Here is a 26,806-nt window from a genome sequence, read left to right on the forward strand (position 1 = left end):
GGGGGGCGGGGCTAAGAGGGGTCCTTCCAACAGCATCATCCCCTCCTGGGAAGGTACCAGGTCCCCATGCCCTGGCGCACACACGAGGGGATCTGTTCACAGCAGCAGTGCTGTGTCCAAACATCTGTAACAGGTGTCCTGGCTCCTGGTCATACTTGTAGCATGTTGTGCAAATGGGATATTTTTTGCATTCTACAGGCCATAGTAACCAGATTCTCCATGGATTCTGGTTTGCTACTTCCAGAAAAGAACACTGCTTATCAAGCTTGATGGGCTGTCTGCTCCTATGAGAAGGATGCATGCCTGACACCATTCTTTCCTGAATTGTAGCCCCACGTGCTTGCCCTCCTCTGACTGGGCTTTTCATTCCTAGGCAGCCATTTTTTTTGTTTGTTTTCCCGAGATGGAGTCTCACTCTGTTGCCCAGGCTGGAGTGCAGTGGCGCAATCTCGGCTCACTGCAAGCTCTGCCTCCGGGGTTCACGCCATTCTCCTGCCTCAGCCTCCTGAGTAGCTGGGACTACAGGTGCCCGCCACCACGCCCGGCTCATTTTTTGTATTTTTTTTTTTTTTTTTAGTAGAGACAGGGTTTCACCATGTTAGCCAGAATGGTCTTGATCTCCTGACCTCGTGATCTGCCCTCCTCGGCCTCCCAAAGTGCTGGGATTACAGGCGTGAGCCTCCGCACCCGGCCCCTAGGCAGTCTTTTGACGCTGGAGTCTTCATCCCATGATATGCCTCTGCTTGGCTCTGCAGGTTTGCCACCCAAGAAAGGAATGGCTTGCTGCTCTACAATGGACGCTTCAATGAGAAGCACGACTTCATCGCTCTGGAGATCGTGGACGAGCAGGTGCAGCTCACCTTCTCTGCAGGTGGGGCCTTCTCCCTAGGAAGGGCAGCTCTGAGCAATTCACAGATACTTTGTGGGTTAAAACGACCCTCGCCCTGTGCAGCACCTCCAAGCTGCTTATCCTTTCATCCCTCAATTGTAGGTCTAGGAACCTGTCTTATTGAAGAAATCCAAAGTGCAAAAAGATGTTCATAACAGGCCTGGCGCGGTGGCTTATGCCTGTAATCCCAGCACTTTGGGAGGTCAAGGCAGGTGAATCACGAGGTCACGAGATAGAGACCAGCCTGACCAACATGGTGAAACCCTGTCTCTGCTAAAAATAAAAAAATTAGCTGGGCAAAGTGATGTGTGCCTATAATCCCAGCTACTTGGGAGGGTGAGACAGGAGAATTGCTTGAACCCAGGAGGTCGAGGTTGCAGTGAGCCGAGACCGCACCACTGCACTCCAGCCTGGGCGACAAAGCAAGACTCTGTTTTTTTTTTTAAAAAAAAAAAAAAAAAAAAAAAAAAGGCAGCCTGACAATGTAGTCAATGTAGGAAAAATGATAAGGCCATCTCCTAATGTGCGAAAACCTTCAAACTCACTAGAAACGAAACTAGGCCAGGCACGGTGGCTCACACCTGTAATCCCAGCACTTTGGGAGGCCAAGGCGGGTGAATCACGAGGTCATGAGATGAAGACCAGCCTGACCAACATAGTGAAACCCCATCTGTACTAAAAATACAAAAATTAGCTGGGCATGGTGGCGGACACCTGTAATCTCAGCTACCCAGGAGGCTGAGGCAGGAGAATTGCTTGACCCCAGGAAGCAGAGATTGCAGTGAGCCGAGATTGCGCCACTGCACCCCAGCCTGGTGATGGAGCGAGACCCCGTCTCAAAAAATAATAATAATAAAAGATGTTCATAACAGTGTTATTTATAATGCTGGAAATGTGGATGATCTGGTTCATGTTTTCAGAAACCAAGGAATCATTACATTGTGGTACATCTCTAGATTAAAAATATTGATGCTGGCTGGGTGCAGTGGCTCATACCTGTAATCCCCAGCACTTTGGGAGGCTGAGGTGGGCAGATCACCTGAGGTCAGGAGTTAAGAGACCAGCCTGGCCAACATGGTGAAACCCTGTCTCTACTAAAAATACAAAAATTAGCCGGGTGTGGTGGCACATGCCTCTAATCCCAGCTACTCAGGAGGCTGAGGCAGGAGAATCGCTTGAACCTGGGAGGTGGAGGTTGCAGCGAGCCGAGATCATGCCATTGCTCTCCAACCTGGGTGACAGAGACTCCATGAAAAGGTTGGCCAGGCAAGGTGGCTCATGCCTGTAATCCTAGCATTTTGAGAGGCTAAGGCAGGCAGACTGAGCCCAGAAATTCAAGACCAGCCTGGGCAACATAGCGAGACCCTGTCTCTTTTAAAAATATATATATATATTGACAAGGCCATTAAACATGTTATTCCAGTTGTTAGGAAAGAACATTTCTCCAGACTTCCAACAGGTATCTGTGTTTTTCTGGCACACATGACTTTTTTTTGTTTTTGTTCTTGTTTTGAGACAGTCTTACTCTTTCACCCAGGCTGGAGTACAGTGGTACAATATTGGCTCACTGCAACCTCCACCTCCCAGGTTCAAGCGATTCCCATGCCTCAGCCTCTCAAGTAGCTGGGAATACAGGCACATTTCACCATGCCTGGCTAATTTTTGTATTTTTAGTAGAGACTGGGTTTCACTGTGTTGGCCAGGCTGGTCTTGAACTCCTGACTTCAAGTGATCCTCCCACCTTGGCCTCCCAAAGTGCCGGGATTACAGGTGTGAGCCACCAGGCTCAACCTGGCACACTTGACTTTTAGGAGTGAATTCTGCCATCTCCTCCTTCACCTGGAAGTTCACCACGATGGCTCAGAGGTGCTTCCGTCTCTGGAACCCTGGCCCGTGTTGAATGACATGTGTGTGATGGTAGAGGATGGAGCTTGGTTTTCTATACACAGTAAAGAAAGGGAGGCACCTGTAACAGCAGCCAGCCACTGTGGGAGCGATGGCCACAGCCCTCCAGGCTCTGTGAGTTGGGATTAGGCTATTCCTCTGGCCAGTGTCTCCCACACCCCTGTTTCCAGAACTCCTGCTGGTTCCCTGGAGACGGCATTCCCTGCCTGGGACCTGGTACCCACCGCACCTGTCCTTTGGTGCCCCTGAACCTCCTTCCTCCCAGCTGCTGCTGAATCAGGGTTGTGCTCCAGAATCCCCAAAGGGACTCGCCCGCCCCACTGCAGCAGGAACTCAAGGGGTGAAAGTAACAACCACCCCGAAGCAAAGATGCACAAGAGACGCATCTGCAACCTCACGATGGGACATGTTATGTGATTTAAGAGTTGTTAAAAACCTGAGATGACATTTATTTGATTAAGTGACCTAAAGGGGAATTGGTTTTGATGATTTTGTCTACATTGATGCAATGCATAGGAAAAACAATTCGACCACTGGTGCGGTGTAGGTGTGACTGCTGTACCAACAGACAGATGGGTTTTCTGTGCTTACATTTTGTCATATTTAAAAAAGAGGAACAAGGCCAGGTGCAGTGGCTCACGCCTGTAATCTCAGCACTTTGGGAGGCCAAGGCAGGCAGATCACGAGGTCAGGAGTTCGAGACCAGCCTGGCCAACATGGCGAAACCCCATCTCTACTAAAAATACAAAAATTAGCTGGGCATGATGGCAGGCGCCTGTAATCCCCAGCTACTCAGGAGGCGGAGGCAGGAGAATCGCTTGAACCCAGGAGGCGGAGGTGACAGTAAGCCGAGATCACGCCACTGCATTCCAGCCTGGGTGACAGAGTGAGACTCCATCTCAAAACAAACAAAACCAGAAAAGAGGAACAAGAATTACTTTTGTAACCAGAAAAGAAAATGGATGGAGTGGTGGGCGCCTCCCACCATGGTGCTGTGGGGGAGGGGAGGGAGGACGTGGCCATGTGCACCTGTCTCCCCCAATGCCTCACAGCCCGATCCTCAGTCCCCAGTAGGCCCTGCCAACCTCTGCTTTCTCTCTGGATCTCCCTCCCACCGTGCAGGTGAGACGACGACGACTGTGGCACCGAAGGTTCCCGGCGGTGTAAGTGACGGGCGGTGGCATTCTGTGCAGGTGCAGTACTATAACAAGGTGAGACGGTCCCCACCACTTCCCCCTGGCCCCAGGGTCGCTCAAGAAGGTGCCCTGGAGCAGGGCACAGTGGCTCATGCCTGTAATCCCAGCACTTTGAGAAGCCGAGGTGGGTGGATTACCTGAGGTCAGGAGTTTGAGACCAGCTTGGCCAATGTGGTGAAACCCTGTCTCTACCAAAAATACAAAAATTAAAAAATTAGCTGGGCGTGGTGGTGGGTGCCTGTAATCCCAGCTACTCAGGAGGCTGAGGCAGGAGAATCACTTGAGCCTGGGAGGCGAAAGTTATGGTGAGCCGAGATTGTGCCACTGCGTTCCAGCCTAGGTAACAGAGCAAAACTCCATCTGGAAAAAAAAAAAAAATGAAAAGAAAGGAAAAAAGGTGCCCTGGTAGATTTTCTGTCTTAAGCTTAAGACATTTGTGCTCTGAAATGTTTTTTAAATGTGCTATTGGAAAAAGTGGTTTAGGAAATGCACATTTGTGGAGGGTCTGTGTAAATACACCTGAGCCCTGTGGTGGGGTCATAGTCCTCCCACCTGGAGCTTTGTGTCGGGGAGGGACATGGACCCTGGAGATCACCTTCGCTGGGGGAAGGACACAGAAGAGGCTTATTCATTTGCAGCTACCTTGGCCAGAGTATTTACTAGTGGCTGAAATTCTGGGCCGTTGATACACGACTCTGTGGCCAAGATTGTCCACTCTCCCTGGATGTAAACTGGAAAGCCAGAACACTGTCCAAGGAAGTGCCGTGAAGGCCGCCCAGGTGGTTTTGGTTTCGTTTTATTTTGCTGTTCCTTGGCTTGTCAGGAAACACATTGTTTTTTGCATCCAAATGCCATGCTTTCCACGGCTGTGATGGTGCAAACCCCTTTTCTCTTCTTGGGAAGCTCCAGGGTGTGCCCGCACGTGCTCATGGGGTCTGCGGGGGTCTTACTGGCCCCTCCTGGAGCCCAGTCGTCCCCCTGTGCCCCACTTCCCAGACTTCCACAAGGCCGAGGCCCAAGCTTGGTTGGCAGATGAGGGATCCTCTGTCCTCCAGGAGAATTGAGCCAGTTCTTCTGTGGAGACAGCGTCTTCCTTCTTTCACAGCCACTATGTCTGGCTGCGACTCGCCAGCATTTGGGGTCCAGTCACTGGGCCTGAGGTCGCAGTGCTGCGTCCACCGGCTTTCACTCTCCTTTCCGTGCTATCCACCGGCGTCCCTCTACCTCCCTGACCCACCCCTCACATCTGCCTTGAATATCCCATCATCTCCCAGGCATGCCACACAGACTCCAAGTAGTGGTCACCTGCACAGAGAACATGGTTTTTGTCCTCTGTCCCATCAGTGCCAGCCCAGGGCAGGTGGAGCTTGAGCCTCATTTGGGAGGAGGACAGATGGGAGGTGCTGGTGGGGTTTGGGGGGATATTGAGAGAGGGCTGGCAGGTGTCTGGGCGGGGTCTGGGCTGCTGCACGTTGGATGTCACCCCTAGTGGGGCCTGGCTGATGGATGGAGAGCCGTGTGCTCGACAGAGGCGCAGGGGCTGGTGGGATGAGGGGCTCAGGGCTGAGCAAAAGGAATAGGGCAGCCCTCACAGACGCGGATCCATTTGCTGCCATTGTCCATTTCAAAGGCTGAGTCTTTTCTTGATGTGGTGCCGTCCTTTGGCTGTGTGGGGCGGTGCTAGCCAGTGTTAAGTGCATTCACCTGGGTGAGCTGCACGGGTGGCCCCTGCGTCCTGCTGCCTGGCGCTGCCTGCTCTGACCCTGTGACCCCTTCCTGTTGTGCCCTTCCAGCCAGCTGGGGCTGGACATCAGAGCTTGATGCCCCCGGGGTGGTGCCTCCCAAGGGCTGGGCCACAGGGGACCCTAGAGACTGTGCCCCATCGTCAGGGAAGCGTAGGGCGTAGGTGGCACATTTTCCTTCCTGCGCGTGTCAGAAAACGAAGTCCAGGGATGAACGTTTTTTGCTGGGGAGGGGGTGGGCGGGGGGAGGTTGAGTCCCCCTTGGTCTCCCCATCGGTGCCCAGTACTCCAGAATCATCGTCTGCCTATGGCAGAAGCAACAGTGTGCCCGCAGTTGTGGAGGGACTCGCAGCCAGGACACCGCTGCGGTCACCTCTGTCCACACTCGGCCCTGGCTCTGAACACAGTGAGTGTTTACTGGGGCCCGCCTGCCGCCGCCCCCTTCCAGGTGCTCAGAGGAGCAAAGTCACCGTGCAGGACGCCACCTGCACTGTCCCGGAGGAGAGGGGCCTCACATAAGAACATAAACAGAGGACGGTGGATTACCGGGATCCACGGCTTCCGTGTCTAGGGCCAGGTCCTTTCAGCGGTGCCTGAGCACAGCCCCCCGTGCGGGATTAGGCCTTTCCTGTGAGCGCTGGATGCTTCTCTGTCTTGCCTGAGGTTATTTGATGGAGGAAACCAACCAGTTTTGACTGTGTCTTTAGGCGTCCATTAGGAGGTCTGACGGGGCCACACACTAGGAATGTGTTAGCAGAGATTATGAGCATCTGCCCGAGGAGGAGACGGCACCGCTGCTCCGTGACCTTGTCTCCGAGTGGCAGCTCTGACAAACCCAGGTGCAGCGGTCTCCTCTGCAGTGTGCCTGAGCTGGGGGCAGGGCCAGTCAGGTTGTGAGCGGTATGGGGGCCTGGAGGGGTGGCAGGGCCAGCTTGAGGTCAGGAAGACAATCTTCTGGGGGCTGGTTCCTTTCCTCTCTGGGCCTCCGCTTTGTCTCCAAGGTTACCTCTGGTCCCGTCCTCCGGCAGCCACCTTGGAGGTGACCTTGGGCCACCAGGGAAGGTTTTGGGAAGAGGACAGGCTCAGGGTGGGAGGGGCCCGCACAGGAAGGAGGTGTTGGGGCTGGACAATGAGGGGTTGAGGGGCTCAAGGCTAGGGCTACAAGGGTGGTCTTGAGGGCGGTGGGTGGCGTGACCGAGGGAACCCCCCTGCACATGCGTCCCCACCTGCCTTGGCTGATGCGGAGGGTCGTCCCCCCTGCCCCACCCAGCTGTGTCCTTTCCCCAGCACGCTGCATTCACCTGCTGCGCCACCTTGCTGGTTTTGGTTTTTGTATTTTTAGGGATGATTAAGAAAACATACTTGAAAAAATTCAGCATACAACAGTGTGGTGAGGATGGAAGCATTGGTGGGGGCCGCGCCGCTGCCCAGCCTCCTCTCTTCAGTCTCGTTCTCTGTCCCCCGCCCTCCAGGGCGGCTGTGTCTCTGAGGCGTGGGCCACCTGCATTTTAGGTCTGAGCGTGACCTCCTGGGTATCGCCTGTCAGTGGCTTCCTGCACTGCGTCCATGTGCAACCTGCGGGGACCCTTCCCCCACCCGCCAGTACACAGGGCCTGGGAGCTGCCAGGCTGGTGGAGCAGTCAGGGTCCTCACAGGAAGCAGATGGGGTGCTCCAGTGGGACCAGCCCTGGAAGAGTTATTTACAAAGGGCTGGGCAGGGCGTGGGGCATCCATGAGGGGGCAGTGTGGAACCCACGGCTAGAGGCAGTGCCAGCAGAGCTGTGACAGCCCTTAGTCCTTGAGCATCAAGGGAAATGGCAGATTGGAGTCCAGAGAGAAGGGGTCCTGGTCAGAAGCCACAGGAGAGGGGCACAGGCCACCCCTGTGTTAGAGGCACAGCCAGCCTGGGGCCCTCCTGGTACCCCTCCCCTCCCTCACTCTATCCTCCCATGTGGCTTGCCACTGGCCAACGCCACCAGAAGCCGCGGGGTAGGGAACCCTCCCAGGCAGGGAGCAGGCAGAGTCTGTTTATTTTCTGCTTGATGACCTTTTAGACGAGAAGGTTTATTGGTCTAATTCACCTTCAGCAAAACCAAAGGGTGCATTGGAGTCGGACATGCTTCCAGGAAGGTCTTTTCAAAGGCAGGCACTTGTGCATTTGTGTGGAGCTCCGCCAAGCACAGATGAAACTGCATAGCCCCCACTCCCGCAACCACCCCGGGAGGTTTGGGGCCGCGTGGAGCAGTTTCAGTCATTGCTTCACCCCCAGCGTGATTGTTTGTTTGTTTTCCCCCCAAGGCTGGTTTGAAAGTGTTCCCACCACAAACTTCCAAAAGGGCGAAAGTGCCTGACGGAAAAGGAAAACCGTTCTTCCCACTTGAGAATCAGGTTTTGCCCTCATTAGCTTTAAGTGTTTGCTGCTCCCCCATTGCCCTGGGCATCCTGGGTGTTTGGGAGGTGTGGGGAGAAGCTCCCTCCCCACAGAGGCAGTGCTGGGGAGGGGCCGTCCGGGAGGACGGGGACCCTCGGGGCTGCACTGAGCGCTCATTCCCTGATGGTGCTTCCCTGAGGCTGCCTGCGGGGATCACGTTTAGATGCTACCTTGCTCCAGGAGCTCCTGGCAGAGTCGGGGGCACAGATGTGCCAGCACGATGTTTAACGGGACCCTGGGGAAGCAAGGGTGGCTCGTGCCCACCTGGCCCCGGTGTCTTCCAAAGCCAGCTGAGCCTGCCCAGAGCTTGGAGCACAACCTCCTTGCCAGCTGTGGAGGCAAGGACATGCTGGGAAGGTAGTGCCTGACATGGACACGAGGCGGTGTGGCCTGCTGGGGACCCGTGAGTGGGCTGTGAGGTGAGGCAGTGAGGTGGGGCGCCAGGAGGCCCAGAGCTGCTGGGAGATCCGCATGAAGCAGATGTGGGAGGTGGTGAGCAGCTGTGCTGGGATTTCCCACCTGGGCGCTGCTGCCCCTTGGGGACGATGATCCTTCATTGGGAGGCCTGTTCTGGGCAGCATTGCTGACCTCTGGTCGCTAGACTGCAGCTGTTCCCCTAACCCAGTTTTGACAACCAAGAGGTCTTCATCATTGTCAGGGCCCTGAGGTCATGCCCTGGATGAGAACCACTGGGCTAGTGAGACCGGAGCTCAGCTAGACGGAGTCCTGGTAGCTTCAGGTGGAGATGCAAGACCCTGGGCCGGGGCTTGAGGCAGCAGCGTCTACGTGGGCGGCAGGTGGTCTTCAAGGGGCGCTCGGCATCCATCACGTGGCCGGGGACGGTGCTGTGCTTGTCGCGATCGCCGTGCTGGCCACATGTGGCTAGACCACACGCGGTGAAGCCCCATGCCTGAGCTGGCTGCTGCAGTCCTCGAGACCCCGCCTCAGCAATTTGGCTTCCTCTGGTTCTGGTGATTCTGAGATGGCGCGGGGCTGTCTTTGGCATGCTGCGGAAAGTGCTTTTATAAAGACAGCATGAGGTCCGGTTGCAACGAACCTCCTCTGGACGACCAGCCTCTGCTTCTGTTGAGCCAGAGGATCTAAGTGCTTTGAGATTTCCATGACCTTGAGATGACCCCTAGGTCCTGCTGTCATTAGGGATTGCTCACCTGTTGCTTGTCAGGTCATTCAAAACCTCTTGGGTCTATGCTGCACATTAAACCCCAAAGTTCCAAGGAGAGTGAGCAGTGTGCCCCCAGAGCACCCCTGGGGTCGGGGGAGCTTCTCTGTTTCTGCAAATGTTCTAAAAACTCGAGGGCTTCCACCTAGACACTTGTGTCAGGGTGCGATTTTTTGATGGGACTCTTCCTGGGCTCCGCAGATCTGCCATGGTTAGACAGTTGTGTGGTCCCCTGGGTGAGGTCACGTGGCCCTCTCTTTCCCTCCCTTCCATGTTAATTGAATGCCAACTACACGCACAGAATCCAACTTACAGAAACAAACTCGGAAGGTATTTAATAGAATAGAAGGTCCTCCAACAGTGGAACGTCAACAACCATTGCCAACAGTGCAGTGGGGTTCTGTGCAATAAGGTCCTCCGACAGTGGAATGTCAACAACCATTGCCAACAGTGCGGTGGGGTTGTGTGCAGTAAGGTCATCCGACAGTGGAACGTCAACAGCCATTGTCAACAGTGCAGTGGGGTTCTGTGCAGCGATGAGGGGAGGAGCTCCCAGGATATTGTTACTAGATTTTAAAAGCCCTAGTTGTATGGTGTATTTTATTTTATTTTATTTTATTTTGAGATGAAGTCCCACTCTGTCGCCCAGGTGCCTCTGTCGCTATCTCGGCTCACCGCAATCTCAGCCTCCTGGGTTCAAGCAATTCTTCTGCCTCAGCCTCCTGAGTAGCTGGGATTACAGCTGCTCACCACCAGACCTGGTTAATTTTTATATTTTTAGCAGAGATTGGGGTTTCACTGTGTTGGCCAGGCTGTTCTCTAACTCCTGACCTCAAGTGATCCACCTGCCTTGGCCTCTCAAAGTGTTAGATTACAGGCGTGAGCCACTGCACCCGGGCAAGCCTGGTTCTTTTAGTGGAGTTAGGATTACAGGCGTGAGCCACTGCACCCGGCCAAGCCTGGTTCTTTTAGTGGAGGGTGGCATTTAGAACTCCAGATCTGGGTGCTTGGTGTGCTCATTGCTTTGGGTTGTCTCACTCCCAGTGTCTCTTACTGGGCAGAACTAGGACGTAGACGTCTGTGTAGGTGTGTGTGTACATATATACACGCACGCACACTTCATATTGATTCTTTTTTCCTATTTACCTATCACTCCCTATTGGAAGCCGTAAACTTCACTGCAGCACTGCCGCGTTTGCTCTGCTCTGCACGTTCACGTCCCCCTGATGCCGTCCCAATCCATTCGTGCTGCTTGGTAACAGAACACCCGAGGCTGGGTACTTACAAACCACAGAGGTTGATTTCTCTGAGTCCTGGAGGCTGGAAGCCTGAGCACCTGCAGGTTTGGGGCCTGGCGAAGGCCCATTCCTCATAAATGGCAGCGTCCAGGTGTCCTCGCGTGGCAGAAGAATGCAAGAGGGTGGACCCACTCCCGTGGGCCCTTTTATTGAGGCCCTTATCCCATCCTTGAGGGGCCCACCCTCATGACTTTACCACCTCCTAAAGGGCCCATCTCTTGATACCATCCCACTGGCCATGAAGTTTCAACACGTGAACTTTGGAGGACACTTCAGACCATAGCACCCCCAAATTCATATATTGAAATCCTCACCCCCAAGGTGATAGTATGAGGAAGTGGAGCCTTTGGGAGGTGATCGGGGTCTCCCATGAGTGGAATGAACGTCCTTGTAAAAGAGCTTCAAGACCGCTCCTCACCCCTTCTGTCATGTGAGGGTGTGGCAAGAAGGTGCTGGTCTAGGAACCAGAGGGCAGACCCTCCCCAGATGTTCAATCAGCCAGCACCTTGCTGTTGGACGCACAACCTCCAGAGCTGCGAGAAACAGATGTGTGTTGTTTACAAGCCACTCAGTCTCTGGTATTTTGTTACAGCAGCCCAAGCAGAGTTAGAGTTCATTCTTGTTGTTTTTCCTCTTCTATATTTGTAAATCTTTATCAGTTAGGAACCTTGTTCTCATTTTCCTCAGTATAGTTACTGATTTTTCTCAACCTTCCATTATTTAAATAAACTTTCCAACCCCACCAGGCCGCAGCTTCACTCAGCCCCCTCCCCGGCTGCCCCTCCCCAGCCTTGCTGCTCTGCCTCACTCAGCCCTGATGGTACCAGCTGACTCCAGCAACTGGAGATGGGTCTGCGTAGAAACTTGACCGAAACATTTCATTATTCAAAAAAGAAGGGAGGAAGGGAAGAAGGAAAGTTTTTAAAACAAATTTAAAGCAAATAAAAATCCAAAATATGAAAAGCTGTGGAATGCAGCTAAAGCAGTGCTGAGAGGGAAATGTATAGCACTACATACTTACATTAGAAAAGGGGGATGTCTCAGATCAGTAATCTAAGCTTTTACTTCAAGAACCTAGAATTGGCCGGGCGCGGTGGCTCAAGCCTGTAATCCCAGCACTTTGGGAGGCCGAGACGGGCGGATCACGAGGTCAGGAGATCGAGACCATCCTGGCTAACATGGTGAAACCCCGTCTCTACTAAAAATACAAAAAAACTAGCCGGGCGACGTGGTGGCGCCTGTAGTCCCAGCTACTCGGGAGGCTGAGGCAGGAGAATGGCGTAAACCCGGGAGGCGGAGCTTGCAGTGAGCTGAGATCTGGCCACTGCACTCCAGCCTGGGCGACAGAGCGAGACTCCGTCTCAAAAAAAAAATTAAAAAAAAAAAAACCTAGAATAAGAATAAAATAAACCCAAAGCCAGCAGAAAGAAGGAAATAATAAAGATAAGAATAGCAGTCAGTGAAACCGAAACAACAAAGCGAGAAAATCAATGAAATGAGCTGATTCTTTAACAAGATTAACAAAATCTTTTCAAAGAGGGAAAAACTTCTGGTGTGACTGATAAGGAAAAAAAGAGAAGACAAATTACTAATATCAGGAATAAAATAGGCTCTGTAGACATGAAAAGGGGTAATAAGGGAATAATAAAAACAACTCTACATGTGTACATTTAAAACCCAGATGCACGGACCAACTCCTCAAAAAACTACTACTACTCACCCAAGATGAAATCGGTCATTTGAATGTATAACTATTGAGGAAATAGAATTTGTAGTTTAACATTCTCAAAAAGGAAATCTCCAGGCCCAGATGGCTTCACAAGAGAATTCTAACAAATATTTAAAGAATTACGTCAATTCTGCAACGTCTCTTCCAGACAATAGAGAACATTTCCCAGTTCAGTTCATGAAGCGTTACCCTGATTCCAATACCAGACAAAGACAGACGAAACAAAACCCCAGACCACTGTTCCTCATGAATATAGATGCAATTCATGTTGACGCAGAAACATGCGCACAAGTGGTACAGCAGCTTTTCATAATATCCCCAAATGGGAAACAGCCCAGATGGCTGTCACTGGGTGAATGGTTAAACAAACTGATACGAACAGGGAATACATCTTAGCACCAAACAACTTCTCAGTCTGCTGAGTGGGAAAAGGCAACCACCAAAGGGACTCTACTGTGTGATTCCATTTGTGTGACATTGTGTTTTTTTGTCTGTGTTTTTGTTTTTTTTTTTTTAGAGTTTTGCCTCGTATCCCAGGCTGGAGTGCGGTGGCACGATCTCAGCTCACTGCAACCTCCACATCCTGGGTTCAAGTGATTCTCCTGCCTCAGGCTCCCAAGTAGCTGGGATTACAGGCACGTACCACCACGCTCGGCTAATTTTATATTTTTAGTAAAGAAGGGGTTTCACCATGTTGGTCAGGCTGATCTCGAACTCCTGACCTCAAGTGATCCACCCACCTTGGGCTCTCAAAGTGTTGCAATTACAGGCGTAAGCCACTGCACCCGGCCTTTATGACATTCTTAATATGACAAAATAACAATGGAAAACAGAGTAGTGGTTGCCTGGTATTGGGCTGGGGACAGGAGGGAAGTGGGTGTGGCTATGACAGGACCACAGGCAGGGTCCTTGCAGTGATGGAACGTTCTGTCTCGACTGTGTCAGTGTCTGTACCTGGGTTTGATACTACACTATCTTTTTGCAGGGTGTTTCCATGGATGGAAACCGTAAGGGGTACATGGGATCTCTCTGTATTATTTTTTACAATTGCATGTACATCTCAACTTGTCTCAAAATAGAAAGTTTCATCAAAATAACTTTTAGGCCAGGCGTGGTGGCTCACGCCTGTAACCCCAGCACTTTGGGAGGCTGAGGTGGGAGGATTGCTTGAGCCCAGGAGTTCAAGATCAGCCTGGGCAACACAGGGAGAACACATTTCTTCAAAATATAAAGTAAAAAAAAAAAATTAGCCGGGTGTGTGGTTCATGTGCCTGTGGTCTTGGGAGGCTGAGGAGGATCACTTGGGCCTGGAAGGTCAAGGCTGCAGTGAGCCATAATTGTACCACTGCACTCCAACCTGGGTGAAAAAGTGAGACTCTTGTCAATTTTTTTTTAAAGATTTAAAATATATGCTGGTATATACATATGTTTTTTTCTGAAGGATAACTCTGTGCTCTCTAAAACAACAAACTTGTGTTTTTTTGTTTGTTTTGAGATGGAGTCTCACTCTGTCACCCAGGCTGGTGCGATCTCGGCTCACTGCAATCTCCACCTCCCGGGTTCAAGCGATTCTTCTGCCTCAGCCTCCGAATAGCTGGGATTATAGGCGCCCACCACCACGCCTGGCTGATTTTTGTATTTTTAGTAGAGATGGGATTTTACCATGTTGGCCAGGCTGGTCTCGAACTCCTGACCTCAGGTGATCCGCCCGCCTCGGCCTCCCAGAGTGCTGGGATTATAGGCATGAGCCACTGCACCCGGCCTAAACTTGTTAATAGTTCTCATCGGATAGCTGTTTCAAGGTCACAAACCGCCTAAAGCATGGAGTCTTAATCAGGTATTTATTATTCCTCGTGATGTGGTGGTTTGGCTGCTGGTTCTTCCGGTCTATGCAATTCAGCCAGGGCTGTGTGAAGGCCTCACTCATATGACCTGGCCCTTAGCCATGGCATCTGGGGCCTCTCATCTTCCAGCAGGCTAGCCTGGCTGTTCACCTGGTGGCGGGGGGTTCCTAGCAGCCAGAGAGGGCGAGTCCCAGTGCACGGTGCTTTCCAGGACTTCTCTCATGTCCTTGTGCCCTAATGTCCTGTTGCCCAGGTCATGTGGCCAAGCCCAGCCTCTAGGGTAGAGACATGGACCATTGGTGACAAGAGCCAGGAGGTGGCATTGCAGAGGCCAGACATGCAGTGCAGGAGGCATCGTGGCGGCCCTTATGGCAAAGGTGGATACCAGTGGGAAGAAGGATGCAAAGCGAGGTGGATTTCGTGTTCCTTTTAGGCCCTTCTGTGCCTTCTTACGTGCGCTTGAGTTATTCTTTGTATTTAAAAAAATAATACAGCAGTTCTCTGGGTCATGGGATTATGAGCCATTTTTGTTTTTCTCTTTTAAATATTCTGTTTTAAAAAATCACTGGAGGGCCAGGCACGGTGGCTCATGCCTATAATCCTAACACTTTGGGTGGCCAGGGCAGGCAGATCACTTGAAGTCAGGAGTTCAAAACTAGCCTGGCCAACATGGTAAAACCCCGTCTTTACTAAAAAATACAAAAAAATTAGCCGGGCGTGGTGGCAGGTGCCTGTAATCTCAGCTACTTGGGAGGCTGAGGCAGGAGAATCACTTGAACCTGGGAGGTGGAGATTGCAGTGAGCCAAGACTGCACTGCTGCACTCCAGCCTGGGTGACAGAGTGAGACTCCGTCTCAAATATAAAACAAAAAATAATAAAAAGATAATTGGATTTATAGATTATGTAAGATAAAGAAGCTAAACTTTTACAGAGTTAATTAAGCCTCGCAAAGTCTATAAAACCCTTATGATAAAGGAGGCAGCCACGCAGGCTCGTGATTTTGCCCCGCTGTGGCCTTGTCGGCTTTGCTTCTGTCTCATAGGAAGTTGCATGTTTAAGAGGAGGGGATGGGGATACTCCCCAGGTGTTCCGTGGCTGCGTGAAAGGTCACGCCCTCCCTGGCTCCCCCAGCCCCAGCAGGTGTTCCTTACATCCAGTAGTGGGGCCTCTGCGAAGGCAGTCGGCACATGGTCCCGTCGGGTGGTGAAATCTGCGACCACTGCCTTTACTTACCCTGCATCTCGGACTCAGGATGTTCCTGCCTCTTTGAGCCCAAGTAATGGGGGCATAGAAGCCGACAGAGGGGCCTTCGGGTGGCCAGTGAGCCCTGCCAGAAAGGTGGTGCAGGGCCCTGCCTGCAGGCGCTGTGGCAGGTGGGGGTGCCCCGCTGCTGGTGTGCGATGTGACAGAAATAGATAAGTCACTTGGTTTCCGTTCCCAAACACGGGCCTGGTCAGGTGGTAGAAAGTCACTTGTTATGGAAACAGGGTGATTCCCGGGGGCAAGCGCCGCCCCACCCTGGGCCTTTGTATTAGAGAACCCTGTTATGGAAAGTCGCCCCAGGGCTGGGGCAGCCCTCAGTTTCACGCCCTGTTGAGGTTGCTTCCTGTCTGGCATCATAGCCACTGTCCTCCAGCCTCTGTCTCACCTGCATGCTTCCCACCCCACCCCGCCCCTCGCTGCTGGGGCTCTGAGATACCCTGCCCTGTGGCTGCCTCCCTCCCCTCTCTGGGCTCCCGGCCCTTCCTGCCTCTGCCCCCCAGCACCTCGGCAGGGAAGGTGGTGGTGGCTGAAGGGTACTGACTGATGTCCTGTATTGTGCCAGGCTCGCGTGTGTCCCCCACGTGATCCTCATGTCAGCTCCTGGAGGAGGTGCTGTTGCTGTTTCACAGATGAGGAAACTGAGGCACAGAGTAGATGATGGGAGGGCCAGGGTTAGGCAGAGCCACGGACCCAGCATCTCTCACCCACCCGTGTATTCGCTGCTCTGGGACGTCCCATCCCAGGGCTGTCGTGTTTTCCTGCCGTGACCATCCCTGGGCCCACCTTCTCCCTGTCTTTTCCAAGCACTTCCATGTTCTCTTCCCCAACACAGCCCTCTCCCCACCTTCATCTTATCACATGGATTCTGAGGATGTCACCCCTTAGTGGCTTGCAGACCAGGAGGGAGGGGAGGCTGGTCAGAAAGGTCGTCAGGGCAAAAGGAGGCAGGGGGACTGACCACAGGAGGAAGGGGGTCCTGTGGGCCCAGATCAAGGACAGAGAGGGGACTATCAGGTCTTAACAGGACGCAGGCCATGGCTTTGTATGAGCATGGTGTTGTGGCAAGCTGCATGATACACAAAGTGGAGTGTGCACAGTGAGTATATTAGCAAGCCAATGCTTGAAGCACGAGTGTGGGTGAGCATGTGTGCACACAAGGTGTGCTAGTATGAGTATGAACATGTGACTGCACGTGTGTGTGCACATGCAAGTATGATGATGTGGTGGGTGTCCCATGTGAGTGTCCGTGTGTGAGTGCACCTGGGCGAGTGGGCACCTGGGTGAGTATGCCATGTGAGTGCGGATTTTTGGTGCTGTGTGAATAAGACACGTGTAAATGGGGTGCGTGGACATTTGAGTGTGGGTGAGCATGGGGTAATATGCATGGTGCATAGTAGTGAAGTGCTTGAGTGCAGCCCGTGAGTGAGTGCACATGAGTGCTAGCGTGTGCATATATGAATGCAGAACTGTGGAGTGGGTGATGCACATGTGTGGTGAATGTATTGTGAGTGAATGTGGATGATTATGCACGAGTGTGGGTAAGTGTGCGCATGTATGATGCACGTGTGGGGCAATTTGAGTTTGTGGGTGAGTATGATGTCAGTGGGTGAATGTGGACTGAGTAATGCACGAGTGTGCGTAAGTGCACATGTATGAGTGTGCATGTGGGTGAGGGCACATTTGAGTGTGTGGGTAAGTGCACGTGGGTTTGAGTATGCATGACTGAGTACACACGAGGGTGAGTGCAACGGTGGTTTCGGGTGAGGTGTGCGTGAGTCATGGTAAGTGTGCATGTGTGAGCGTATGAAGTAAGTGTACATGAATGTGAGGACAGCACGTGTATGGAGTGTGCATGTGGGGTGTGAATGGGTTATGCACGTGAGCGTGGGTAAATGTGACGAGTGTAAGCATGTGCGTGGGTGAGGGCACTTGAGTGTGAGTGAATGTGCACATGTGGGTTTGAGTATGCACGAGTGTGGGTGAGTGAACACACGAGTATGAGTGGGCAGGTGGGCACGTGGGTTTGAGTATGCACGAGTGTGGGTGAATGAACAGGAGTGTGAGTGGGCGAGTGTGCACATTTCTGGTAAGCGTTTTCTCCTTGCTCAGAAAAGTCGTTTTGGCGGGAACTGTAGCCCACCTGCCATCCTTCCTGCAGCTTTGTCCTGTTTTTCCCGGGACACTCAGGCTACTGTGTTGTGGGGGTTAAGCTCAGAGGCCCCATCCCAGGGACTCTGTCCCCGTGCCCATGTGGAGGAGGCCCCAGGAGGCTGCAGCTCAGAAGCCTGCGCGCCCCTTGTCTCGCTTGTCGGGATTTCTGCAGCTGGGAGTAGCAGTAGGATTTAGATGCCTCCCGCCCGTAGATGAATATGAATTAGACGAACGTGAATGAGCTGCTCACTGGGTGCTTGTGGGTCGCTCAGTTTGTACCAAGCAAGTTTTTGTCTATAAAACCCCCAAGAGAGGGAACGTGTTGCTTTCCAGTAAGGCTCTGTATCTCGCTGCATGTTGGCTCTTCATTTGTCATTGGCAAGCAGACCCCCCTCTGAGCAAATCCCCATACATTCCCAGGCTCCCAGAACACCTGGGGGAGCAGCCTGGCTGCAGAGGGGACCTGGTCCCGATGGATGAGCCCCAAAGGGGCAGGGCTGAGATGCCCCTGGCTTCCTCCCGCGGAACTGGAGGCTTTGGTCAAGGGTCTGGCTCAGTGGGGGCTGGCACAGTGCCCTGCTGGATCATTTCCAGAACAAAATTAACTGCCTCGGGGGTCATGGAGCCCTGGAGGAGGAGCTTATCTCCGTCCGGCGCTGAGCACGCATGCGCAGGGGACTCCTGCCTCCGGACCCACGGTTCTCGCGTTTCCAAATGCACTGTACGTCCATCAGGAAAGCAGAGAACTCCTCACTTTTGTCTTTGGCCAGAATCGTCAGGGAAACTGGGGTTAGACCCCCTTGCCTGAGAAATAAAAGGCTTTGGTGTGATTTTTTAAGAATCTGCAGGTGACCAGTTGGTTCTGACCTTTGTCGAAAACTTTTCTAATGCTCCACAATAAGCCTAACAGCACTCTGCATCACTTTCTTGGGTAGTTGAATAAATGGAGGAAATGGCATGCCAGTGACAGAACTCCGAGCTGCAGGTGACTTGGTGTCTCAGCTCCTAGGGAAGACCCTGCGGGTTCAGCGGAGAGGCTAATTGCACGAACTGCTGAATTGCTTCTTTTCCTTTAAAATGTAAAATCAACTTTATTATTGTATTATTTTTATTTATTTATTTATTTTGAGACGGAATCTTGTTCTGTCACCCAGGCTGGAGTGCAGTGACATGATCTCGGCTCACTGCAACCTCTGCCTCCCGGGTTCAAGCGATTCTCCATCTCAGCCACCCAAGTAGCTGGGATTATAGGCCCCCACCACCATGCCTGGCTAATTTTTTTGTATTTTTTTTTAGTAGAGATGGGGTTTCACCTTGTTGGCCAGGCTGGTTTCAAACTCCTGACTGCAAGCGATCCGCCCACCTCGGCCTCCCGAAGTGCTAGGATTACAGGCGTGAGCCACTGCGTTCAGCCCCTATATTATGTTATTTTAATATAGGGAAGTATTCAAACAGCAAAACTTGAGAGAACCGCTTGAATGTCATCTTTTTTGAGAAATAACAATAGCAGCAGACATGGCTGCAAGCACTTCACACATATTCATTTCATCCCACGAGGAAGATGTTATTTTTACCCCCAGTTGTACAACCAAGTCCTGGCATGCAGGGAAGTCTTGTGACTTTCTCAAGTGGGGGCAGGATATGAACCCTTAGCTTTAAGGAGGTGATGTTCATTGGAAGCTGTGGCCACTGCTGTCCTGTGAGCCCCTGCCGGCCTTGGGTCCGCCCAGCTGGACCCTGAGTTGAGAATGAGGATGATAGTAACATCAGCCACGCCAGCTCAGACAGTGCAAAGAGTTTCAGATCTGTCCTTTCGTTTCATTTCTAAACAGCCCTAGAGATAGCAGCTATGCACTTACACACTTTCTAGAAGAGCCTGCCTAGGCTCATAGAGTATGTCTTCTGCCCCGAGTCCCTGGCAGGTGAGGGATTCAGGAGCACCTGCCCCACTCAGCCGGAGCTGGGCAGAGTAACTCAAGGTCCCCTTACAACGTGGGATAGTGTGGAGCCGCCCTCCCCACTGGGTAGCCCAGTGGCTCAGTTGGGCTTCCAGACGGTTTGCTGCTCGCAGCCCTGGGGGGATGCCGCACCCTTTGAGCCAGGTCATCAAAGGCAGCCGGCAGTCTCTGTGTAGAGGGTGGCTACCCGGCGGAACACGGTCCTGTTACCTGCCTGGGGGTATTGGGACCCCCCAGGAAGTAGCAGCTCTGTCCGAGGTTTGCGTTCTGGCAAAGTCCTGTCCGAGGCTCCTGGGAGTCCGGCTTGAATTCTGGAAGGTTGCGTGCATCTGCATGAATTTGCTCCTCGTGACGCTTCCCACCACTTTCCCAAGCAGCTTCAGAGAACTGCGGTGACTGCCTCCGAGGGAGGGCTTGTCGTCTCCGTGCCAGAACTGGCACAGGGTCTTGCCCACATTTCCTGGGGCATTTGTCGGCCAGTCAGGCCTGAACCTTGTCATCTTGAGAAATGACAGCATGGAACGTTCAGCGCTGCAGTTTGACTCTGTACAGACATTCCTGAGGTCTAGCCATCTGAATTCTTTGATATGAACGTTGGTTAATCATTTCTGACACAGAACATGAATTCATTCATTTCCTAAGACGTGCCCCTCCCACCCCCACACTGCCTTCCCCTGCCACTTTCCCCAGTGTTGAAACCGTACCCCCACCGGCCTCCCAATGCAGAATCGTCTGCAGCAGGTTAAAAGGCTGGAGAAATGTGAGCTCTTCGTAAGGACCAAACGCTTTTGTGCGCACACAAAAACTCCCTGCACTGCGTAGAGCGGCTGAGTGGAAGCCAAGGGGGAGGGCCTGCACGCAGGGAAGAAAATACCTTGAAGGAAAAAAAGAAGGTGGACCCTAGGGATGACTCCTGGAGCAGGAATCCAGATCTGCACAGCTTGGTGCCTCTGGGCCACTCCTTGCAGTGCTCAGCGGCACCATAAGTTTTTTCTCAGGTGGTGACAGGAGTGAGATGTGGTCTTTCCTCACTGGCTATGTTTCTGCCTGCCCCAGGGAGCCTGTGCCGGCCAGGGTTGCCCGCTGAAGAGTGTAGAGGCACCATGGGCAGCCCCTGCTTTCTCCAGTTGCTGTGCGCACTGCCTGCCTTGCTCTGCCTGAGTGACCAGGTCCAGCTACTGAGCTTTACGTCCTGGAAGCGAGGCCTGGGAATTGAGGCCTTTCCCACAAGGGGTGTTGGTGCAGGGGTTAGGGGGGTCCTCTGGGTCTGGCCGGCTGCTGCGCAGTACCCAGCTGAGCCCTGGGAGGGCGGGTGCCGGGGCGCTGGTGCCTCCACCATGCTGGCCTTGGCCTATCCTGTGCCTGGAGCCTTCCAACACAAGAATTAAGAAAGAACTCAGATACGACCATGTGGCCCCCTTCATTCCCACACTGTCTTTTTCTTTTGTATAAATATGTAGCAGACTTTAAAAATTCCTCTTAGAAATGTGAGGGGGCTGTTCGTCTGTCTTATTGCTTATCCCCCCCGACCTGTATCACTCATCATCGGCTGTGACCCAGCCAAGCCACCGAGTGCTTTTCCTGGCCAGATGCTGCCACACCAGTGCCCTGCGGAAGCTGCTTGAGCTGCTTTCTCCGTGTAAAACTCAGAGGCGGATGTGCCGCCCCACATTCTGGAGCTATTACCACCACATAGTCTCCTCTGTGCTGCCGCCTCGTGCTCCACGCCAGCCTTTCAGCGGAGACGCGCTTTGTCTTCCTTTGACAAAAATGGAGGACCTGAGCCCACACACACCTGCTGTTGTCTTCACCTATCCCCATTCAAGCCGCCTGTGTAATTGTCTACGCACCTCTCCACCCCTCCCGGAGATTGTTCACCTCTCTGACTGCGTTTTATCACTCATAGCTGCCAGGAAGGTCAAATAATGCATTTTCTCTCCATGTCAGAGGGAAAAATTGGAAGGATCTTCCCAAAAGTTCTTCAGGTGGAGAGTGGCAGGTGGCTGGGGAGGGGAGGATGCCAACCCAGGATTTTTTTTTTTTTTTTTTTTTTGGCCTTATTGAGGTGAAGTTCACATAGCATAAAAGTAAGTTTTAAAGGGGCGTTTAGTATATTCACAGTATTGTGCCATACCGCCTCTATTGGGGTCTAAAATATTTTCATGCCATCACTTGACCAATAGTAACTTTTAAAAAAAGAATAAAATATTTTCATCACCCAGGCCGGGTGTGGTGACTCACACCTGTAATCCCAGCACTTTGGGAGGCCAAGGCGGGTGGATCGCTTGAGGTCAGGAGTTCGAGACCAGCCTGGCCAACATGGAAAACCCCGTCTCTACTAAAAATTCAAAAATTAGCCAGGTGTGGTGGTGCATACCTATAGTCCCAGTTACTTGGGAGGCTGAGGCGGGAGAATCGCTTGAACCTGGGAGGTGGAGGTTGCAGTGAGCCGAGATCTCGCCATGGCACTCCAGCCTGGGTGACAGAGTGAGATGCCACCTCAAAAGTATTTTCATCACCCCATACCATTAGCAGTCACCCCCCATCCTCCTCCCCGAGCCCCTGGCAATACCTGTCTGCTCTGTGTCTGTGGATGTGCCTGTCCTGGACATTGTGTAGAAATGGAGTTGCGCGGTGTGTTGGCTTTCGTGTCTGGCTGCTTTCACCGAGTGCGATGTGTTCTGGGACCCCTGCGCCGTCCTGTGTCAGCGCTTTGTACCTTTTGGTGGCTGGGATTCCGGTGCAGGGATGGGCCACAGTTTGCCCACTCATCTACTGATGGACATCTAGGTGGTTTCCACTTTTTCTGAATTGTAAATAGCAATGCCATCAACACTCATGAACTGCTCTTTGAGTTCCTGTTTTCAGTTCTGTTGGGTATACGCCTGGGGGAGGTGGTGCTGGGTCATGTAGTACTTCTGCGTTCAATGCTTTGGTCTGAACGCCTGTGCATCTCAAGTCACCCACAGCACCATGTCCATGCACTCGCTGCCTCCCTGTCACTTGCTGGCCTCAACTGCCAGGAGTTGGATGGTCAGCCTGTGTGTTAAACCCACACTCACTGAGAGGCGGAGAGTGCGACGGTCAGCCTGTGCCCCGTTAACCCACTCACTGAGAGGCGGAGAGTGGGACGCGTCAGCCTGCTGCCGTTAAACCCACACTTCACATGCGGAGGCGGGGGAGGAGTGGACGGTCAGCCTGTGCGTTAAACCCACACTCACTGAGAGGCGGGAGAGTGGACGGTCAGCCTGTGCGTTAAACCCACACTCACTGAGAGGCGGGAGAGTGGACGGTCAGCCTGTGCGTTAAACCCACACTCACTGAGAGGTGGGCATCTTAAACCAGTGCCCCACTCAGCACCTATTCTGGGGCGGCAGGAGAGGGATGGGCCATCGGGAGTCTGCGATTGCTTCTCCGAGCATCAGGGACCTCAGACCCCACAAGCCCCCCCCCGCTCCTCCGTGCAGCCCTCCTGCTGGTTGTTCCAGCTCTCCACCTGAGAACATTCCGCTCTTCCGTCAAAAGTGCTGTTACTTTTGACCCAGTGGCTGCTGGTGGATCTCTCTGGGAGTCAGAACCGAGCAGCACATGCTGGGTGCTGTCTATCAGAGACCATTTCCTAAACGCCCTCTGCCTGCTGCTCTGAGTCACGAAGGCCAGACTGAACTCGGGAGTCCTAGCAGTGGGCGTCTCACATGAGTCCGTGCCACTCGAAAAACAAGCATGGACTGTAGTGGTTTTGTCTTTTGCCTCCAACTTTCTTTATCGTGCTGTTTTTGCTTGAATCCGTAGCTCTGAGCCGTTGATTACTAGCAGCAGTTTACAACAACTGCAGTTTTGTAAACAGCAGCTTAGATTCATGAAAGCCTTCCCAGTGTAAATGCTACTTAACACCCTTCCTCCAGAAGTCTCATGCCCAGGCCCACAAATGTAAATTATAAGTTGTAAAGATAATGCGGGGCTCACACAGGGGAGGTTCTTCTTTCCCTGGGACCGCACCTCACATTTGAGCATCCCATAATGGGCACTTCCACGCATTTTCCAAAGTGGGCTGAGTTACAGAGCGAGAAAACAGATGATTTTTAATGCTCTCACCTACCTGTTGCTTAACCAAAAGTGAAATCTTTAAGGAGACAGCTTATCAGACCTTGTGATTTCATCACCTGATGTAAAAGAAAAATGAAAAAGGTGATCCATGCACTCAAATACCAGGGGTCATGGTAGAAGCCTCTCTTGGTTTTACAGAGAAGGGTGTGTGGGAAACTCACGTATCTCTGTTGCTATCACCCTCAATTCCCTGTAACACAGAAGGGATGTGTGTTCTAATAGTAAGTCATTACCTTGCACAAAAAGAAATTGAGGTGCGTTGGTGGGTCTCATCCGCCTTAGATGATTGGATAAGAGGGAGTAGAAACCTCAGCTGGGGTGGCCACATACAGTCGTGCAGGCTGCCCACTGCACAACTCCAGGCAGGGCGTGCTGCCTGGGTGTCCAGGGTCCCCTGAAGTCATGCACCTTGGCCATCCGGCTGAGCTCCTGTTTCCAGTTCTGTGTCCTGCCTTTCTGCCTAGTTTCCCTGATCAAATGGATACTTTGTTCCTATTAAAACTGAAGATTTATTTTGAGTGAACTATATGGTGGTTATTTTCCTATTAAAAGGCACTGAGGATGATTTAATTAAATTCTACGTTTTTACAACGATCTATTTCCAAGTTTTATAAAGAAGCATGAGATTGTATCATGCTATAAACTCAAACTGACCCCAGAACTATCAAGAGGAGGCATTGAACCCATCCTTTATAGGGATGGTGGGAGGGACCCTGCTGGGACTGGAAGAAAAGGTTCTCTCTCTGGGGTGGAGGGGGAGGCTCTGCTGCGCATTGTGTGCCGGGACATGGTGGTGCTTCCCTGGCGATCTCCTGGCTCATCGTCGTGGCCACCCGTGGGATGTAGGTTTTGCTATCCAGGTTATGCAGGTGAAGGACATTCTGTTGCCTGTTCCGGTTGGAGCTGGCACCAACTGGGTTTCTGGAACTTTGAGACCCACATGAGATCTTTGAGATCCATCCATGGCCGCATGGATCGTGCAGGGCTGGTGCTGCTTTTCCTGCTGGAAGGGCATCTGAGCTGGCTGGGTGGATATGCTCCATGTCCCGGGAGGGGCTGACCAGGAGGTGAGACCTGTGAGGGCTGCCTGGGGAAAGTGGGCTCGTCCCCAGATGGTGAACCACAGTCTCTTTGAGAAAGGAAAAGTGTCACCTGAGGTCACTGATTCAGAAGAACTCTTGTACCCAGCCCTGAAACGTGCTCCTGGCCCAGAGAGGGAGCTCCACGCCTTAGAGGGGAGATGTGGGGCCGTCTGTGGGCCGGGCAGCAGCCTCCTGTTATCTGTACTCCAGGAGCATGAGCCTGGCCAGGCGCCATGGTCAGGAGGACACCCCCGGAAGAGCAGAAGCGGGTGTTCACAGGAGGGGCCCCGGGGCTTGGGTGTTGGCTGCTATCTTCATTTTCTGGGGCCACTGTCACAAAGTACCATGGATAGGGTGGCTCAAACAACAGACACGATTCTCTCTCAGTCTGGCGCTTAGAAGTCAAGGCGTGGGCAGGGCTGTGCCTCCTCCGAAGGCTCAAGGGGTGTACCCTTCCTGACTTTTCCTAGGTGTTGGTGGCCTAGGTGGCCCTTGGCTTATTAACAGCTGCTCCAGCAGCTGCTTCCACAGTCACGCGGCTTCTCCCCTGCGTGCCTTTGCATCCCAGCATCTGTCCTCTTAAGAGGACACCAGTCATCTTGGATCAGGACCTGCCTACTCCAGGACGTCTGCATCTTAGTTAATTCCATCGGCACCAGCTCTTTGTCCAGACCAGGCCACATTCTGAGATTCTGGGAAACAGAACTTGAGGGGGCACCAAGCAGCCCAGCACAGCTAGTTTAGGGAACTAACAGCCAGGGGCTCCTCGTCCCTTGTCCACGTGCTGCCCACCCAGTGCCGTGTCCTCCCCACTCTGTGAGTGACAGGGGCGCCTGCTGAGGGCCCTGGCGGGGAAAATGCTGATGCCTTCTGTGCTTTCTCTTCTTACAGCCCAACATCGGCCACCTGGGCCTGCCCCACGGGCCGTCCGGGGAGAAGATGGCCGTGGTGACGGTGGATGATTGTGACACAACCATGGCTGTGTGCTTTGGAAAGGACATCGGGAACTACAGTTGCGCTGCCCAGGGCACTCAGACCGGCTCCAAGAAGTGAGCATCCCAGGAGGGGAGGCCCTGGGGGTCTGCACCCCCAAACATGCTCACCCTGCAGCCTTCCCAGGGCAGGGCCCCATGCAGACACTCTGGGTGCAGTACCCTGGCGACCTCAGTCAAGGCTGGAGTCAGACTCCCTCTGCATGGTTGGGGCACCTTCCCTCTGACATGTTAGAACCTTCTAGAATAAGTCTCCCTAAGTATGTGTCAAGATTGGCCAGGCCGACCCCAGGGTTGTGATGGCCAGCTTACAGACCCAGAGACAGTCTCCGGCCCTGTCTGCATGGATCACTGACTTTGTCCCTGCAAATTCTGGTACCTGGGACTCCAGGAGTCTGTTAAGTGAAGCACTGTGTCAGCCAGCTGGTCCCAGAGGCTTATGTGTTTTTTTTTTTTTGTCATTTTGTTTTTTTTCTGAGATGGGGTCTTGCTCTGTTGCCCAGGCTGGAGTGCAGTGGCACAATCCTAGCTCACTGAAGCTTTGATCTCCTGGGCTCAAACCATCCTCCTGCCACAGCCTCCCGAGTAGCTGGGACCACAGGCACACACCACCACACCCAGCTAAGTTTTTAAATTTTTTACAGAGACGAGGTCTCCCTGTGTTGCTCAGGCTGGTCTCTGACCCTGGCCTCCTGAAGTGCTGGGATTACATGAACAAGCCACTAAATAACCACAGAATAACGAATCACCTTTTTGAAGATCATATAGATAGCCCTGATACATCGTGAGCACCTGATGGGGGCCTGCGGGCAGTCCCTTACCTGTTCTGTCTGATCCCACCCACCTGGGATGGAGGCGGGATGGTGCTCTTTTGCTGAGAAGCAAACTGTGCCCTGGAGAGGTCACAGCCCTTGCCTGAGTTTGCACCACCCAGGGTTCTTATTTTCTTTTTCTTTTTTTTTTTAATTTTTATTTTTTTGAGATGGAGTCTCACTGTCGCCAGGCTAGAGTGCAGTGGCGTGATCTCGGCTCACTGCA

At 52.7% G+C, this 26,806-nt stretch overlaps 1 protein-coding gene across 1 annotated transcript in view; it reads left to right on the forward strand.

Annotated features, from left to right (window-relative positions):
* CELSR1 (cadherin EGF LAG seven-pass G-type receptor 1) overlaps window positions 1-26,806 on the forward strand; it is a 197,185-nt gene that overhangs the window by 118,573 nt on the left and 51,806 nt on the right. Inside the window, exons 9-11 of the mRNA XM_017850743.1 lie at window positions 756-871; window positions 3,917-4,005; window positions 25,668-25,825. Coding sequence (XP_017706232.1) covers window positions 756-871; window positions 3,917-4,005; window positions 25,668-25,825 — 363 coding nt within the window. The remainder of the gene's footprint in view (window positions 1-755; window positions 872-3,916; window positions 4,006-25,667; window positions 25,826-26,806) is intronic.

The sequence above is a fragment of the Rhinopithecus bieti genome, unplaced genomic scaffold, assembly GCF_001698545.2.
Source record: "Rhinopithecus bieti isolate Rb0 unplaced genomic scaffold, ASM169854v2 scaffold_32081, whole genome shotgun sequence".
In the NCBI taxonomy this organism is placed as follows: Eukaryota; Metazoa; Chordata; class Mammalia; order Primates; family Cercopithecidae; genus Rhinopithecus; species Rhinopithecus bieti.